General features: G+C 44.2%; 1 protein-coding gene across 1 annotated transcript in view; it reads left to right on the top strand.

Moving 5' to 3' along the window:
* The window catches only part of MCM2 (minichromosome maintenance complex component 2), a 30975-nt gene extending 17957 nt beyond the window's left edge, over positions 1-13018 (top strand). The window contains exons 14-16 of the mRNA XM_069206260.1: positions 2719-2901; positions 10500-10655; positions 11688-13018. Of these exons, the coding sequence (XP_069062361.1) occupies positions 2719-2901; positions 10500-10655; positions 11688-11798 (450 nt within the window). The 3' untranslated portion in view covers positions 11799-13018. The remainder of the gene's footprint in view (positions 1-2718; positions 2902-10499; positions 10656-11687) is intronic.
* Positions 13019-20217: the final 7199 nt, after the last annotated feature.

Below are 20217 nucleotides of genomic sequence, written 5' to 3'. Positions count from 1 at the left end.
TTATAGTGGTCACAGCAGTATGATGTTTGTGCACCAGTGTCTGGTGTGAGCCAGTCCCTCGGGTCTTAAGAGAGCATTACTTGTTTTTTAACGTTGTAGTTTTTGTTGCTATCTCGAATTTTTGATTCGTAGTCTTTATGCACGTTCCTGGATTTAATACACCTTGAGCCCTCTTCAATATGTCTTGGGCCTGTTAAAAAAAAAAATATATATATATATATATATATATATATATATATATATATATATATATATATATATATATATATATATACAGTAGTTATTGCTTCATCAGTGCGCTAAAAAACGTTCAGCTTTCTACTTCAATGTTGAATAAGACATTTCCTTCAATGAATTTCCAGCTTCGCCGCGGTAATGGATTTCAATAGTTTACATGCTATGCAACCGGAAAACCAGTAGATGGCGCCAGTTCGTAATATCTACGTTTGTTTGGGCTAGTCGGTCCCTTAACTTCGTTCTCCCCTGCTAACAGTATCTTCAGATTGTAATAAGATCCTCTCGTGCTTCACGCGGATATCGGAGTTTACATCTGTTGTGTTGTCATTTAAATAGCTTGCGTTTTCCCATCCTTTGAGAAGCATGAAGGCCTTTTTTTTTTTTGGTAATCTACTCACATATGTTTTGCATGATTCAGTGAATGTGGGATTTGGTACTGTCGGAGGATTGTGTGTCCCAGTTGTGCACGGCCTAGCGCCATATTGCATTTAGTATGAAGCAGAAATGGTGGAGTCGCAGCTTCTGCAGTTTTCTATTTTATTGACCGGTTGGAATTGTTTCTAACAGCCCTTCTGAATTTTACACGGTTGCTTGTTCTTCTTGACGTTAGTTCACCTGTTCAAGGCCGTCTGTGCAAAGGGTGCTTTCCTGCCAAATCATGCTGTTTAAAAGGGGGCGGGAGATGTAGCACTTAAGGTATTCTAGAGCTGAGGGGGGTCCACCTTAGATGCTGGAGCCCGAGGATCCTATAAAATAGGTCATGTCCCTTGAAAGGCTGGACAGGCGTGACCGGAAGTCGGTACCAGGGCCTTGAAAGTAGTTGTGTCTGATCACGTTGGTTCGCCTAGCTGCAGCTTTTTGGGTTTGTTGTGGTTCACTCTTTTGCGCATGTCGGGATCCCAAGGAGAAAGCAGATGGCACAGCTGAGGTGTGAAAGAACAGGTGCCCTAGAAGCAGAACCCCGGGCTTAGACCATGGAAGCTTTTTGTGCCTGATGTCGGGGCTGAAGACTGAATTAGCGAACAGCCATCAGAAGAGCCAGTGACAGATGGCTCTGACCGAACGTTTAGGCTGAGGTTCTTTCATCATATATTGTATTTGAAGGGTGACAGTGGCGAGGGGAGTGTGATGGGCGGTTTGTGGTTTCACTGCTCATTCCAGGTGATTGGGTTAGTTCCTTTACTAAATAAAGTCTCTTCTTTGGAGGGAATTACCGCATCAAAAGTTGGCCAGGAGAGTTTTTGGTTGAGGTTGTGAATTTTAAAGTTGGCGATAAAGGATGCAGTGTTATGCAGTTCAGATTTGTTTCCAATGTTTGTTTATAAATGTTACCCATTCTTCTTTACAAGAAAGGGACAATGGGCCCTAAATGTTGAATTATTTAAAAAAAGGACCATATAGGACTTGCCATAGCATCACTCTTTCTTACGAGACAATTTGTGTGGTGTAGTTCTGACCACTTGCTCGAGTTTGATGTTTTGGAACATATCTGATATTATCCAGGGCCACTGGAATTATGTGGCAGGGCTGTACATGTATTTATATAGTGCTTGCGAACCCTGGCGAGGCGTTGGTTGTTTTAGGTTTATGCTATGGTTGACTAAAGTATGTTGAAAGAAAGGCCAACTTAAGTGACATAATGCCGCACATTTTGTGTTCGTGTTAAAAAAAGACAAAATAGCGAGGCAATACTATGTAGGCAAAGATTTGATCCAGAAATATTTTTTGGGGGGTTAACCTCCGATTATGCGGCAGATGATGGATTGTGAGGCAAATGAGGAAAGCACACCTGCCGCAAAAATGAATAATTTAAGTGGCTCCATATTGACATCACACGTTGTGGCCGATTTGTAGGCAGGGTGCTGTTGGGACTGCATTGCTGTAGTTAATGAAACTGAAAATGATCAGTGCAACCAAAATGTAATGTTTTATGTTTTTGCTAGGCCACACAGTTGTCCCCATTGTCTCCACCACGATCGTACATGTTTCCAGTGCACAATACAGTTTCGCTTAGATGCTGTACATTTGTATACGTGCATTGCTCCACTGTGCACTGCATTACGCTATACAGAATGGCTGCAGTGTTGCTGACTTGACAGTGCATAGCGCAATAGTTGCTGTGTTGCTGAATCCTAATGGCCCCATGCACTTTATGGTCGAAGTGTCACTGAATCACTATGCAACAATGCTTGTTACTGCTGCAGTATTGCAGAACCTTGCATAATAAATCGGTATAGGAAAAGCTATACTTGTGTGTTTCTTAAGCTCTGAGATTACACATTATGTTGAGGTGTGCGGGCCAGCAGCAGTTAATGCAAGATGTCCTCCTAGAGGAAGAGATGCTGGTGCCTACCTGGGCTGTGCTTTTGCTCATTTGAATGCAGCTGTCTGTTGGATTACCAGGCTATAGTCCTCTAATGCGAGGTCACCTTTGTGGTATCTGTGGATTCGCCTGACTGGCCTTTTCTCCCCCTTTCTTAGGCCACGGGTAGTATCCCCATCACGGTGCGTCACATCGAGTCCATGATCAGGATGGCTGAGGCGCATGCCCGCATGCACCTGCGGGACTATGTGGTGGAGGACGACGTGAACATGGCCATCCGCGTGATGCTGGAGAGCTTCATAGATACCCAGAAGTTCAGCGTCATGAGAAGCATGCGCAAGGTGAGTAGGTGCTGATGCAAAAGACTAGCTGATCAGATTCTGTCTTCATGAGGGGCTGCCACGCTTGACGTATGGGGCTGAGAACGAATAGGAGTTTGGTTGTTAAACGCCAATAGGCGCAGTGTAAGGCCTGATAGCAAAGACCAGTCAATGAATGTCTACAGGTCTGTTAACAGATCCTGTAGTCAGTCTCCAGTCTTCCACTAATCAGTCACAAATGACAGGATATCTTTTAAAGATCACACTGTTTCAAGTGTTGACTTGGAAGCTATTAATACTCTATAGATGTTGACCTTAAAATCTATATCTTGTTGCTCATGAAAAAAAGAAATACTTAACTTCTCTAGGGGAAAAGGCTGCCGTGAGCTCACACAGACCTTTGATGCACAGCTCGTGAGACGAGCAAAACGCAGCATCTGATCTACTTCTGAATCTGACCCATACTTCTGAAATTTCTATTAGATGGGCAGTGTCCAACTCTCCTCCAATTTGTGTTTTCTAAATTAGTAAATCCAGAGCAATTGTTTTGTTTATTAAATCACAGGAGTAGAGAGGGGTGGGGGTGCAGAGGGCAGTGGGACTCATGAATTCCACTGAATGGAAACAAAGGCTTGGAAATCGAAACTGGGTATTGCACATGGGGATTGGGCATAACCAGCAAGTTCTGCATGGCAGATGGTAAATATCTGGTGGGATGGATATCACACACACACACACACACACACATACATACATACAGTAGGTCAGTATGCTGGCATGGTAGTATGGGGATGTGTTTTGCCACTTTGACAATTCTTTTCATCTAGTCCAGCAAAGCATCACATTAATTTATTCTAAAAGGGATGTGTATGTGTATATATGTGTGTATATATGTGTAGGTAAATATTATGTTCGATGGCATCGGTCGCTGTAGATACGCATGTTTTGCAATAGCTCGCCATCTGGTGTTGGGCCGGAGTGTTACAAGTTGTTTTTCTTCGAAGAAGTCTTTCGAGTCACGGGACCGAGTGACTCCTCCTTTTGTCTCCATTGCGCATGGGCGTCGACTCCATCTTCGATTGTTTTTTTTCCGCCATCGGGTTCGGACGTGTTCCTGTCGCTCCGAGTTTCGGAACGTAAAATTAGCTAATTTCGGAAGATTTTCGTCAGTATTGTTGCGTTCGGGATCGGCGTACTTAGATTCAACACCGCATCGAAGATCGAAGAGCTCCGGTGCCCTTCGGGGTAGTTTTTCGATCCCCCGTCGGGGCCTGGTCGGCCCGACCGCGTGCTGAAGAACGCCGATGGAATGGACCCCGTTCCGTTTCTGCCCCAAATGCCACAATAAATACCCCTATACAGACCAACACTTGGTCTGTAACCTGTGCCTGTCACCTGAGCACAGTGAAGACACCTGTGAGGCCTGTCGTGCGTTCCGGTCCCGAAAGACACTCCGAGACCGGCAAGCCAGAAGACTTCAGATGGCGTCCGCGCCGACAGCCCACCGAGAGTTCGAGGAGCAGGAAGAGGAAGGTACCTTCTCGATCCAAGAATCGGACTCCGAAGGATTCGACGATACACAAACCGTGAGTAAGACGTCGAAAACCACACAGAGGAAAATTTACAAGGCCCAGGGGACGCCACTGCCATCAGGCCATGGCTCCACCCATAAATTCGGTGACCGACCGTCGGCACCAAAAAAGGCCCAAACAGTGCCGAGATCGTCCGACTCCGGTCGAGACACTGGCACGCAGCCTTCTCGGGACCGAGAAAGTGCTGGAGACAAGCCTCGACACCGAGATGCCGGTGTGGACACGGCTCGACGCCGAGACAGCGGCACCGAAGATCGACGCCGAGAGGTTTCGGCCCCGAAAAAGAAAAAAGTCACCTCGGAGCCGAAAAAAAACGCAGACAAGGTTTCGGTGCCGAAACAAACTGCAAGCGACCCAGCTTCAGGCTCTTATACAGAAGAGCACTCGCTAACCTCCCAAATGCAAAAGCATAGGTTTGAGGAAGAGCTACAATCAACTGATGTGGACCATACGCAAAAGCGTATCTTCATACAGCAGGGGACAGGAAAAATAAGCACCCTTCCCCCCCATTAGAAGAAAGAGAAGGTTGGAGTTCCAAACTGAACAGACACCACAACCAAAAGTGGTGAAAAGAGTTACCCCACCACCCTCTCCTCCGCCCGTGCTTAACGTCTCACCAGCACGAACTCCATCACACTCCCCAGCTCACACCACCATAAGCCAGGGTGACCAAGATCAAGACGCATGGGACCTATACGACGCCCCAGTGTCCGATAACAGTCCGGAGGCATACCCTACGAAGCCATCTCCACCAGAAGACAGCACCGCATATTCTCAAGTGGTGGCTAGAGCAGCACAATTTCACAACGTAAGCCTCCACTCAGAACAGGTCGAGGATGATTTTTTATTCAACACACTCTCCTCCACCCACAGCTCATACCAAAGCCTGCCTATGCTCCCTGGTATGCTCCGGCACGCAAAAGAAATCTTTAAGGAGCCGGTCAAAAGTAGGGCAATCACACCAAGGGTGGAAAAAAAGTATAAGGCGCCTCCTACAGACCCGGTTTTCATCACTACACAGCTGCCACCAGACTCTGTCGTTGTAGGAGCAGCTAGGAAAAGGGCCAACTCTCACACATCTGGAGATGCACCACCCCCAGATAAAGAAAGCCGCAAGTTCGATGCAGCTGGTAAAAGAGTCGCAGCACAAGCTGCAAACCAGTGGCGCATCGCGAACTCCCAGGCACTACTTGCGCGCTATGACAGAGCCCACTGGGACGAGATGCAACATCTCATTGAACATCTGCCCAAGGACTTACAAAATAGGGCAAAACAAGTGGTTGAGGAGGGACAGACCATTTCCAACAACCAGATCCGCTCCTCCATGGACGCAGCAGATACAGCTGCACGGACAATTAATACATCTGTAACTGTCAGAAGGCATGCATGGCTCCGAACGTCTGGATTTAAACCAGAGATTCAACAAGCAGTTCTCAATATGCCTTTTAATGAAAAAGAACTGTTCGGTCCAGAAGTGGACACAGCGATTGAGAAACTCAAAAAAGATACGGACACTGCCAAAGCCATGGGCGCACTCTACTCCCCGCAGAGCAGAGGGAATTACAGCACATTCCGTAAAACACCCTTTCGAGGGGGGTTTCGGGGTCAGAGCACACAAGCCAGCACCTCACAAGCAACACCGTCCAGTTACCAGGGACAGTATAGAGGAGGTTTTCGGGGACAATATAGAGGAGGGCAATTCCCTAGAAATAGAGGAAGATTTCAGAGCCCCAAAACCCCTACTACTAAACAGTGACTCACATGTCACTCACCCCCTCCACACAACACCAGTGGGGGGAAGAATAAGTCATTATTACAAAGCATGGGAGGAAATCACTACAGACACTTGGGTTCTAGCAATTATCCAACATGGTTATTGCATAGAATTTCTACAATTCCCTCCAAACATACCACCAAAAGCACAAAATTTGACAACACACCATTCCAATCTCCTGGAGATAGAAGTGCAGGCACTATTGCAAAAGAATGCAATCGAATTAGTGCCAAACACACAAATAAACACAGGAGTTTACTCACTGTACTTTCTGATACCAAAGAAGGACAAAACGCTGAGACCAATCCTAGACCTCAGAGTAGTGAACACTTTCATCAAATCAGACCACTCACATGGTCACACTACAAGAAGTATTGCCATTGCTAAAACTACACGGCAACTTTAGACCTCAAGGATGCTTATTTCCATATACCAATACACCCATCGCACAGGAAATACCTAAGGTTTGTATTCAAGGGAATACATTACCAATTCAAGGTACTGCCTTTCGGATTAACTACCGCACCAAGAGTCTTTACCAAGTGTCTAGCGGTAGTCGCTGCACACATAAGAAGGCAGCAAATACATGTGTTCCCATATCTAGACGACTGGCTAATCAAGGCCCATTCGTTAATACAGTGCTCAAATCACACAAATCATATCATACAAACCCTCTTCAAACTAGGGTTCACCGTCAATTTCACAAAATCCAAAATTCTGCCGCGCAAGGTACAACAATACCTAGGAGCCATAATAGACACATCAAAAGGAGTAGCCACTCCAAGTCCACAAAGAATTCGAAATTTCAACACCATCATACAACGCATGTATCCAACACAAAGAATACACGCAAAGATGGTACTACAACTCCTAGGCATGATGTCTTCATGCATAGCCATTGTCCCAAACGCAAGACTGCACATGAGGCCCTTACAACAGTGCCTAGCATCACAATGGTCACAAGCACAGGGTCACCTTCTAGATCTGGTGTTAATAGACCGCCAAACTTACCTCTCGCTTCTGTGGTGGAACAACATAAATTTAAACAAAGGGCGGCCTTTCCAAGACCCAGTGCCACAATACGTAATAACAACAGATGCTTCCATGACAGGGTGGGGAGCACACCTCGATCAACACAGCATACAAGGACAATGGAACGTACATCAAACAAAACTGCATATAAATCACCTAGAACTTCTAGCAGTTTTTCAAGCACTAAAAGCTTTCCAACCAATCATAGTTCACAAATACATTCTCGTCAAAACAGACAACATGACAACAATGTATTATCTAAACAAGCAAGGGGGGACGCACTCCACGCAGTTAAGCCTGCTAGCACAAAAGATTTGGCGTTGGGCAATTCACAACCAAATTCGCCTAATAGCACAATTTATACCAGGGATCCAAAATCAACTCGCAGACAATCTCTCTCGAGATCACCAACAGGTCCACAAATGGGAAATTCACCCCCAAATCCTGAACACTTATTTCAAACTCTGGGGAACACCTCAGATAGACTTGTTTGCGACAAGGGAGAACGCAAAATGCCAACACTTCGCATCCAGATACCCACACAAACAGTCCCAAGGCAATGCCCTATGGATGAACTGGTCAGGGATATTTGCTTACGCTTTTCCTCCTCTCACTCTCCTTCCTTACCTGGTAAACAAACTCAGTCAAAACAAACTCAAACTCATATTGATAGCACCAACTTGGGCAAGGCAACCCTGGTACACAACGCTGCTAGACCTATCAGTAGTACCCTGCATCAAATTGCCCAACAGGCCAGATCTGTTGACACAGCACAACAAAAACATCAGACACCCAGATCCAGCATCGCTGAATCTAGCAATCTGGCTCCTGAAATCCTAGAATTCGGGCACTTACAACTTACCCAAGAATGTATGGAAGTCATAAAACAAGCCAGAAGGCCATCCACCAGGCACTGCTATGCAAGTAAATCAAAGAGGTTTGTTTGCTACTGCCATATTAATCAAATACAACCATTACACACAACTCCAGAACATGTAGTGGGTTACTTGCTTCACTTACAAAAATCTAACCTGGCTTTCTCTTCCATTAAAATACACCTTGCAGCAATATCTGCATACCTGCAGACTACCTATTCAACTTCCCTATATAAGATACCAGTCATTAAAGCATTCATGGAGGGCCTCAGGAGAATTATACCACCAAGAACACCTCCTGTTCCTTCATGGAACCTAAATGTTGTCCTAACTAGACTTATGGGTCCACCTTTTGAACCCATGCACTCCTGCAACATACAGTTCCTAACCTGGAAGGTGGCATTTCTCATCGCCATTACTTCCCTAAGAAGAGTAAGCGAGATTCAAGCGTTTACAATACAGGAACCTTTTATACAACTACACAAGAATAAGGTCGTCCTAAGGACCAATCCTAAATTTTTGCCAAAGGTTATTTCACCGTTCCATCTAAATCAAACAGTGGAACTTCCAGTGTTCTTTCCACAGCCAGATACCGTAGCTGAAAGGGCACTACATACATTAGATGTCAAAAGAGCATTGATGTATTACATTGACAGAACAAAAAACATCAGAAAGACTAAACAACTATTTATTGCATTTCAAAAACCTCATGCAGGAAACCCAGTATCAAAACAAGGTATAGCCAGATGGATAGTTAAATGCATCCAAATCTGCTACCTTAAAGCTAAACGACAGCTGCCCATTACACCAAGGGCACACTCAACCAGAAAGAAAGGTGCTACCATGGCCTTTCTAGGAAACATCCAAATGCAAGAAATATGTAAGGCAGCCACATGGTCTACGCCTCACACATTCACCAAGCACTACTGTGTAGACGTGTTATCCGCACAACAAGCCACAGTAGGTCAAGCCGTACTAAGAACATTATTTCAGACTACTTCCACTCCTACAGGCTGATCCACCGCTTTTGGGGAGATAACTGCTTACTAGTCTATGCAAAACATGCGTATCTACAGCGACAGATGCCATCGAACTGAAAATGTCACTTACCCAGTGTACATCTGTTCGTGGCATCAGTCGCAGTAGATTCGCATGTGCCCACCCGCCTCCCCGGGAGCCTGTAGCAGTTTGGAAGTTACCTTCAATTATTTATATATGTATCATCTCAACCTTAAATAGGTGCATACTTAGTCACTCCATTGCATGGGCACTATTACTACAATTCAACTCCTACCTCACCCTCTGCGGGGAAAAACAATCGAAGATGGAGTCGACGCCCATGCGCAATGGAGACAAAAGGAGGAGTCACTCGGTCCCGTGACTCGAAAGACTTCTTCGAAGAAAAACAACTTGTAACACTCCGGCCCAACACCAGATGGCGAGCTATTGCAAAACATGCGAATCTACTGCGACTGATGCCACGAACAGATGTACACTGGGTAAGTGACATTTTCAATATGTAGGTGTATATATGTATACACACGTGCACGGTCCCTAAATGTAAGCTGTTGCAATAGTCCAGATTAATATGCCCAGTGCCTTCAGCTGTATGGAATTTGAGACCTGAGAACTAGATTCCATGTGATTACAAGGGTTGACATTTCCACTAAGATGCCTAGTCGTGAGGGAGAAAGTAATGCTAAGGGGGAAGTAAATAGAATTAAGTGAAGGAAATGGGTTCAGAAGCAGAGGGTGGAATTAGCAGTGTTCCATGTGTCTTGAGTTCAACACCGAAGACCATCCATTGTCAAATCACCTGAAGACAGTCATATGCGTGATTGATGCTAACGGGAGATGTTAGCAAAGGAGATTGGTGTTGTAGGTGTAAAGAGGGTAGTAAAAGTTGGCAAGATTATCATCCCCACTTATGAGTTGTCAAAAGTTTAGGGCGGATGCTTGAGAGACATCTACTGGGAGATGAGTTGGCGGGCACCAACTTCTGAAGTTCCTATGTGGCGTGTTCCATCTTTAATAACGAAAAAATTGAATCTATATATTATTGGCCAACTTAGGCAAGCATCTTCTGACCATCCTTACCCTTGAGCTCTCTAATACTTCAAAGTGGTGGTACAAACCTTCATGTTAATAGTTACCCTAGATATGGATTTAAATGTGCAAAGGGGGTGATATCTTTTGTTGGCTGCTAATGGAATGAGCATTAAACCAACTCATTGAAATCTGCTGGTACAGAGAAGTACCTGGGAGCAATGTATTGAGGTTGATAATTTGCAAGACCCCAGTGGTGTTAATCAGCATCTTTAACGCTTTGTACCCTGTTTCACGCAGACGTTTTCCCGCTACTTGGCGTTCAGACGTGACAACAATGAGCTGCTGCTGTTTATCCTGAAGCAGCTGGTGGCCGAGCAGGTGACGTACCAGAGGAACCGCTATGGAGCCCAGCAGGACACGATCGAAGTACCAGAGAAGGACCTGGTGGATAAGGTAGGGCTTTGTGCCGCTATTCTGTACACATTTTACCACCTCCCATGTAACCCAAGGTAATAAGTTAACATCTTTGCATGTTGGTTTCACCGATAAAGAATTTGCATTCCTATCTACCCTCTGATGCTTTTTTTCTGGAAACACCATCTTGGATGGTAAAATAATTATATTAGAACATTGGAATGTTGGGGGCTCCATTGAGGACTATGAAGTGACTCGGGACAGCTAATGGCTAAGCCTTCTGCTCCAAAAGTCTAGTGTTTGCCTCTGTTTCTCCCTTTTTAATTTAGAACATCTTATCATTGGGGAGCTGAAAGTTCTAATAGTTTTGGGCCTTCTGTAGAAGGCGGCCCTACTAGTTTTTAATGACCCCCTCCCTCGTTCTAGCCTCTCGTCTGCAGCTCTTGCCTAGAACGCTGACACAGGGCCCTAAACTTCTGATCTAGCCCTCGGTACCAGGCTCTATAGTACAGGCACCAAATTTTAGCACTGTTTAATGCCAGTTTTTGATTATTGAGCACCACCTCATGAGAGGAGGGATCCAGGCACCTCCTCCGGAGAGACCAGTTCATAAACATTTCATGATGACAAGAAGTGCCTGTGATGAAAACAAATAGGAACTGCAGTTTGGGAGTCATCTTGAAGCAATCTGTTTAAAATCCCTGACCTACATACTTAATATAGCAGACTTTTTAGGGAGGTAAAATTGTCTGAAACCTAATGATTCTTAAATTATGCAGCCTGGATACTGGGGTTTCATTCTTCATTAAATCAAAGTTTGGCAGCTATCTACTATTTTGATGTTCTTGATTGGTTTATGTTGAATTACTGCAATAATACTAACAATAGGAGAATGGCTTGTTCAGCGACCCTTGTAGGCATCTACACTCACACATGGACTGAAAGTGCTATGTGACCTTTCCTGTTGTAAGATGAAATTAACTTCTGCATGTTTTGTTTCTACACAACCCAAGCATGCGCCCAGCTTTTATTTATTTCAGGTAATCACCTTTTATTTCCCCTGCTTTTTAGGCTCGCCAGATAAACATTCACAACCTGTCTGCCTTCTACGACAGCGAGTTGTTCAAGATGAACCGCTTCAACCACGACTTGAAGAAGAAACTCATCGTCCAGCAGTTCTAAGTGGCTTATTCGGTTTGTCATAAGGCGTGGGTGTAGACCACGCGGACTCTACTTTACCAGAGTACCACAAGCCTTCCAGCGGTGTGTGCTGGGAAACAGTGGCCTTTCTGGGGAATTTATGAATTGTCTGCTGCAAAATTTCCTTAGTTCACAAACATTTGGTGTGTGCTAAATGGAGGAAGAAAGCTGGTGTGGGAAAAGGTGCCGCATCAGAGGCAGCCTTTGAGTCAACCACCAGCTGGATGCCAATTGTTTCTGAGAAACAAAACCCAAAAATGGAAAGTGCAGTTGCTGCTTTCTTAGTAAACCGTAGAAACGCACAACTCAAAGCCATTTTATAGGCAACTTATCTTGTGAAAAGTACCCCAAATTTCTGGGTCATTTCACCTGTCCGTTGCCTTATTAGTGTCAAATGACACTTTGTTGACCGGTTGCAAATTTTGAAGTATGGGCTTGTCTACCGTAGGTTTCTCCATATGCAGAACTTCAATTACCTGCTTACACATGGTGAAATTCCAAGTTGATACATTCCAGAATTTAAGGCTTTCTAGCAAGGTTTGTCACATTAACCAAACTCTGTAAGAAAGCTCTCCAGCGCTAACTTTAGTGGGTATCCTCTTGCTTTTCATTTGTTTTTGGCAAAGCCATCAGTGCTGTGGGCAACTTATTCTGGGGCTGTAGGCAACCAGCTTTGGAAAGCTGGTTTACTTGTGACCTGCTGTGCTGCCAACATGTGATCATGAACCCCTCCGTCTGCCTTAATCTGCTGTCTAGTGCTTGAGCCTTTGAAACCAGTCCAGTTAATGAGCAAAAAAAAAAGTTCCAGGATCCTAATGTTAAATAAACATTGTCAATTTCTTTTGTAATTAAATTAAGGTTTTAATTCGGAAGTGCTTCACTGGACTTGAATACTGAGCCCTCCTTAAAGCCTAGACCGCCAGATTGACCACATGTGGAATACTTGCACGGGCTAAGGAGGAAAGTTGTACGCAGATGTTACACCACGAAGGGTCAGGATGTGTATTCGTGGATGCTGCACCACAGAGGACAGGCTGTAGATTCGAGGGATACCTGTTTATGTAAAACATTCTGTTCAGAGGCCTGCTTTTTGCAGCACGTGACTTTTACTATACATATCTTTTTTGCTGCCACTTTTTGTATATTAAGAATTTTTGATGCCTTGTGTAGTTTTCTAATTAAATAAATTACTTTTCACTTGGTGCCAGTCTCCTTATCTGTTGTTTACACTGAAGAACCATGACTTTAAAAAGGGTTGTCTGAAAGAAAAGGCGCGCAAGAATACCTTGAGCAGTCATTTTGCCTCACTTGATGAGAGCGCTCTGTGGTGATGTATTATTTGACCAGTGGTATTTTTTTTATTTTTTTTTATCGGGTAGTTGCACAATTTACACACCAGCTAGGAGTTTACATTAACTCGGAGCTTGAGACCGGTTATGTGACTACAACAAAAGTTTTTGAAGTAGATTACAAGAAAATCTTTTAAGATGCTGGTCTTCTGCAACCTGTGTAAAATGCTGCAGGTCAGGGAAAAGAGGCTGATGGATTGTGGAGTCATAAAGTCTACCAAGAGGGTAAGAGAATATGGGGAGCATAAATTGATCTACAATGGGAATGTTAATAGCCATTCATTTGAAGATAGTCTGTGAATTCTTGCAACTGACAAAATTAAATGCTTAGGTTAAGGCTTCATTTTATTCAATTAGAGTGGATCTTAAAGCGATTGCTGCGGCTTTGCTTTTTGAACCATTTATTCCTTTTAAAAGAGGAAAGCAGGAGAAACTGGAATTACCACTTACAAAGAAAAGGAAGAAGCTTCACTGCAGCTTTAAAGCAGTCATGGATTTTCAGTCCCAGCATGCATCTTGCATCTCAATACCTGGTGATCCTGTTTTTTCTTTCCTTTGTGTGAGCTAACCACGGAACACTGCCTAATCCTTATTTCTGTGGGAGGACAAAACGTAGAGCAGAGGTCTCAAATCGGGGTTTATAAAGCGTAACTGCTCACCCCTAAGGGCCTCACGGCGCATGGGGGGTTAGTCCTCTGAGCTTCAGTTAAAGAGCCAGGTTTTAAGGTCCTTCTTGAATTGAGTCAGCGATGGTGACTCCCTGGGATGCAGGGTGTTCCAGCTCTTAGCCGTGAGGTAGGCAAGGGATCTTCCACCCACCGAGGCTGTCCGTATATGGGGTACGGTGACTAGTGATTGTTGAGCGGAGAGGTCTGGTGGGGGTGTAGGTCATGCGGTGGTTGAGGCAGGTGGGTCCTATGTCGTGGAGGGCCTTGTAAGCGTGGATAAGATGTAATAAGAGCTACTTATGTTCAATTAAAATCATTGTGAGCGAGTAAAATTATTTAATATTGTAGAAGCAATTCGACTTTGTTGGGCACCTCATGCAACATTACCAGCAGTGATCACCTCCATGCATTAGGCCCAGTCGGTTGTCAGCAGTATTGTCAAAAAAAAAAAAAAAAAAGGCTTTGTCAAGGTGGGATGCTTTTAGTAGTACACGCCAGCTACAGTGCTGCAGGGCTCTTGGCACGAAAGTAAGGATGAATAAAGTCTTATCACTTGATTTATCACTGGAAAATCAGCGCATTAGCTTACGAGTTCTGAAAATACAGGTTTGTCTTGAATACACTGTTTTGCTCCATTCATATTAATTCAGCCAAGCAAAAGTTTCCAATTTAGAATAGGGCAGCTACTTATAGGTAGCTGGAGAGGTACTAGTAGCTCACGAGCTACTCGTTGAAGAAGCCTGGTGTTGAGCTACTGTTCTATTGCTTTGTAACATGTCTGCACACATGAATGCATTTACTAGTCGATCTGGTTATTTTTGGTGCTTTTCTCAAATAACTTTTTTCCTCACTTTTCCAACGTCCAGCAGTAGACTGGATTATTATCTCAGCATTGGAGCCTGCTATGTTCGCTCAGCGCTGTTGCCTGTTTTGGGGCATTTGTTTCTTGGGCATGGCAGCATGTAATGAATCTGGACGAAATTGAACACTTTGGCCTGTCCAGCATGAACTTTGACCCTGCATCTCTTAAAACAAATTAAACCTGGCAGTTCATGTCAGATCTGCAAACTTTTTTTTATGTTAAGAGGTTGGACAATTTTTTTGCACTTCTTACTGTAACTATCAAAGTGGGTTGTTAGGTTTTGTATCATAATGTTCTTTCACTATTAATTTCTCTTCTAATTAAGGGACCCTAACTGTCTCGTAATCAAAGTCTTAAGTCCATGTGTGCCTTGAAACTTATGTCACTGGACAGTTATGTCCTACAGGCCATCACAGTTTCAGGATCTTGGGCTGTGATCTATAACCAATAGAAATATTGTGTACCCTAGACTAGTCTGTTAGGAAATCTCCAGAGGTGCTCCACTTAAAGGAACGATTCTAGTTTCAATTCTTTACCATAGAAATACAGATTAGGTCACCCCACCCCAGTAGGAGTCATTACTGGAAGCCATGAACCTTGGGCTAAATATTATTGATGATTTGAATAGCAAAAGAATGCAAAAAACATACAGAAACAAGCATTACATCGCACTGACACACAACACATTTTATTTAATTTGCAAACAAAATAAAAAATAAAATAGGAGGGTTGGAGCTTTTCTAAATTCTATTGAAGCCACACATTGTCCATACTATATTCTGTTTGACGCACCTGCACTGCTCCCACAAACCAATCAGAGGATACGAATTTAACTTTAAGCCTCCAATTTCAAATTCCTTGACATTTACAGTAGGTTTTTAAAGCTTAAATTGTGCATTTATCCACTTTATTCATATACACTATTTAGATTTCTAAGTGGTCATAGACCCCCTGAGGAGACTTTGTGGACCCCCAGGGGTCCCTGGACCACAGGTTTGAAACCACTGCAGTAGACATTGTGAAGGAAACAGCAGGCAAAATCTCTAGTTAAACAAGCATTTGCAATACAATTGGTCTTGCATTTGCTTGAGTTAGAACTATTAGCGTTGTAAATTCATAACTGGACTTTTCCTGCCGCATAAACTGGTCAACCCTGCCTCATAATTGGGTCTTTTTCTGCCACATAATTCAATATCCCTGCATAAAACTAAAGCACTTCCATTTACCGTCTTCCTGTATCTGTACCCAAACGTTTGGCATTAGACTGTAATGCTCAGAACAGCTCCTAGAGGACACCACAATGAAAATGGGATTTGTACGTAACTTGATCATGTTACCATAGAGTAGGAAAAAATAAAAATATATATATAGCAGTGTAACCATACAATTAGACCGTAGAGGGTGTAGTGCATTACACATTTTCAGGGCTCGCAGGCCTAATGCAGTGATATTACAAACAACACCCTTAAAACACAAACCACTCTGCTGTAAAAGAAAAGTTCCAGCCATGAGAGAGGTTAAAAAGACACTGAATGGAGGTAGGGGGTTACTATTTTGGGGGTCTCCACTAACCTAGTGTGGGGACTCTGAGATGATCTAGACAGAGCAGGTTGTTGTGAAAATTTTGAAGGTGGTCCTATTGTCCTAGCATCATCACGGGCTGAGTTATGAGCAAAAATGTTTTGTAAAAGAATGCCCTGCAAAGCATTATAGAACAACTGACCGAGCGCAGCAAATATTGTAATACGTTGACTGTAATGCTCAGAACAGCCCCTACAGGACACCACAATAAAAATATCATTTTTAAGAAACTTGGTCCTGTAACCATGTAGTTAGCCACTATAGAACAGAACGCCACATGAAAATAGAATGGCACAAAGTAATGTAGTACAACCATATATTTAGACCCTAGAGGATGTAGTGCCTTACACGTTTTCAGGCTCACTGCAATGCTAAAGCCCTTAGAACACAAACTACTCCAAGCTGTAAAACAAAAGTTCCCAGCCATAAGAAAGTGTTTGCTTGAGTTAGAGGTTTTAGCGTTGTAAATTCCTAACTGGACTTTTACCACACATTGAAAATGAAAAGTAAAATAGTTAACATAATCGAGCCGATTCAAAGCACCATTGCCACCATGAGCGCAAAGGAGAGAGACAAAAGGAAAAAGAAGTTTGCCCAGTCACACATATCTGCAAACATGCAATTATCCAAGTGAGCGGGTCCATGGCCAAGGCGGTAAAAACTGCCCCAAGCAGGGACAAATGTAAAGCGTTTACCAATGATGATAAAGGATTTTTGAAAGGCAAGCCCATGAGCAAGTGATAGTCATGGCCATGCGGTGGGTGTGATTAAAAGCCCAAATAGATACCAAAATGTCGGAAAAGCGCTCGATGTTAAAAAAAAAAAAAAAAAAAAAAAAAAAAAAAAAATGGGAGTGTCCTGGCAAATTCGGGACTCTTGGTCACCCAACTATCGCAGGTGCTGGTAATTTGGCCCCAGACTGGATGAGGCTGGGCGCCAGTGCAGCTGACCTGCATAGGAAACGTCCTCAGTTGTGCATCCAGAGGGGATATTATGAGGTGCAAGCAGGATCCAGCCAGTCACACTGACAAATCCAGAAACATAACTGCATGGGTTGCGCACATGCTGCGAAGATCTGCCACATGTTCAAATCCTGACAGGGCAGAGCCAGCTCAGTTTGGTCCGTCCAAGGTTAATCACACTGCTACCGTCGGCGCTGGTGATGAAGCAGGTGAAACAAAAAATTAGGTTTACACTTTGTTAGGGTGACCAGAATTTAAAGGCCAAAAAACAGGACATTTCACAAAAAATAGAGAAGGACTACAATTTCACTTCAACCGAGTGCACAGAATGACGGCGCTCAACAGCACCGAATTACAGAAGAGGCACTAAGAACATAAAATAACATTTTTAAAGCCAGTATAATGCCTTTTAATTAAATTGATTTCTAATAACACCTGCTAAATATCTCTTCTTTAGAAAACAAAAAAAATCACCTCCCACAGTTTTCAGGTGCCCCTCTAAAAACCGGGATATGAGCTAAATTTCCTGAAATCTGCCGGGACAGCTGGTGAAAAACCAGGACTGTCTGGGCAAATCCGGAATGCTTGGTCACCTTACGCTTTGTGCAGTATCAGTCAGTGGTGATTAGCTTGTGTGAGTTGTATACACCAGCTGGTGTGCAGGGACTTGCCCCCCCTATGGGCCCCTTCGCAGCCGATCACTACAAGGCTGTTGTATACATTTGATTTGCACTTTTTCACAGCTGCATATAACACTTCATGCCCCTGACGAGGCACCATAGTGCTTGGAGTATTTAGTAACTCTGCCAGTCGGCATTCCTTTCCCTTTCTGCTGCACCTTAAGCCCCTTGTGCGCCCTCCTTGTATAATGTATTTATCATTAAATGCCAGTCTGATTGTTGAAAATCTGAACCTTGCACCCCCACCTCCCAATCTCGCTGACCAAGGTATGCCCCTGGTTCGGGAGGCAGTGCCAGTGTGTGATTGGAGGCATTGCCAGCATGGGTACCAGCGTCATCGTGTGATGGGAGGCAGCACCTGTGTGGGTGCCAGTGTGTGATGTGAAGCAGCACTATTGTGGGTACCAGTGATTGGGGCAGTGCCTGTGTGGGTACCAGTGCCAGGGTGTGACTGAAGGCAGTGCCAGTGTTCGTACCAGCGCCAGGGTGCGATGGGAGACAGCACCAGAGTGGGTACCATTGCCAGCGTATGATGGGAGGCAGCACCTGTTTGGGTACCAGCGCCAGTGTGGTGGGAGGCAGCTCACCGCATGGCTGACAGTGCTGAGGTGACGGACACCCTTCTACTTCTTGCATCAGAAGGGGACAACCTGTCCCGGGATGAGGCCACTGCTGCTGTGTGAAGTCTTCGCTGAGGGCGACTGTTAACAGCGGAAACTTCTCATTTTTTCAGCATGTTTATTTGGGCAAGTGTGACCTCTGTCTCTGTGCTAAGGGGTTTTATAGCGCAGGCACACATGTAATAGACCTGACTCGGATGGGAGACTCCTGATTTTTGGAGCAAAAATGAATACATTTTGGCTGTCTCCCACCTAAAATTGCCTCCAGCTGCAATAAAAGTCAATGTATGAAATACATTCTCCCGAATTAGTTTTTATAATCTCCCACTTTCCACTTCTAAAATGTTGGCATGTATGGGTGCAAGGATGACAGTGTTCTGCGCCATCACCACTGTGAGCTCAGAGGAGTTTGTAAAATGGGATGCAGGGCCTGTGTTCGGCTTTACACTCTCAGGTATGAAGAAACCTGCGTCCAGTCTGGATTTGTGCGCTCACAATGCACCCCCCACCCCTCCAGAGTTCGGCGTACAGAGGATTGCCCGGGCACCCGTGTAATCAGGTAAACCGGTCTCGGAGAATGTTTCTGCACTTTACTCCTCCTTGTAAGTGGCAAAACTACAAATAAAGTGTTGACCCAATGCTATGCACCAGTTTTATTACCCAGGTGTTTTTGCCTCGATTTACTGTGGCACTATGAATGTGGTCATTGGAGCCGAGGCCACTGGCAGTAATCTTTCACACACAGCTTTTAGCATTTAATATTTTTTTTTATTTTTAAATGGTTCTGCTTGTCTCCTTTCGTGTCATTCAGAGCTCACAGCTTTGCCCATAGACATCACTTTTCACCATTGGAGTGTCTCAACCAGACTTAATTTATTCTGTGAATTTTGTGACTTGCAGCCCTGTATTTACAATGAGGAAAATCAAAACTACAAGGAATAGAATAAAACAGTAACATAACACCAGGAGTGGACAAGGTGCTGACACCTGACACTGAACTAGGGCTGCAAACTTTCCACTATCCCTATGCAGGACACTGTGCCCAGGAGGCCTCAAAACATGCTTACTGGGGGGCAAGTGAACTAGGAGTCGCTGGGTGCAGTCATTCCATATGCCCTAAACAGAAAGAGTATGTTGTGCTCATCGTTTTGATGGTCTCATAGTCCTTGGGCCACCACAGGCTGAGTTGTGGGCACAAATGTTTTGAAAAAGAATGCTTGCAAAGCATTATGGGGTGACTTTTCCCAAGTGCAGTGAATATTGCAGTATCGCCTCTCCTGTGGTGCCAGAAGAGCCGCTTTGTGGATTTCTGTATTTTTCTTGTAAAACATTTATCAATTTATAAGTGTGTTTGGGAAAGCTATGGAGCGTGAAGGGGAGAACCGAAAGAAATTACTCTGATTAAGTAACAGCGCGAACAATATGACCAGCGCTCCAATACCGCTGCTGGAATTTGCCCTGTTGGTGCTGTGAGTGCCACAATTGCCATGGAGCACGAAGGAGAGAGAGACCAAAAAAAAACAAGCATTTGCAATGCAACAGGTCTCACGTTTGCTCATGTTAGAGCTGATCGCGTTGTAAACTCCTAACCCGACTTTTCATCTATCGGCAAAAGTTGTTTTATGTACGTAACCCGAAAAAGTGAAATTAACTGTGTAAAGCGCTAGACTTCTGCCAAG

The sequence above is a fragment of the Pleurodeles waltl genome, chromosome 9 (assembly GCF_031143425.1).
Source record: "Pleurodeles waltl isolate 20211129_DDA chromosome 9, aPleWal1.hap1.20221129, whole genome shotgun sequence".
Lineage (NCBI taxonomy): Eukaryota > Metazoa > Chordata > Amphibia > Caudata > Salamandridae > Pleurodeles > Pleurodeles waltl.
This window is presented reverse-complemented; position numbering and strand designations above follow the sequence as displayed.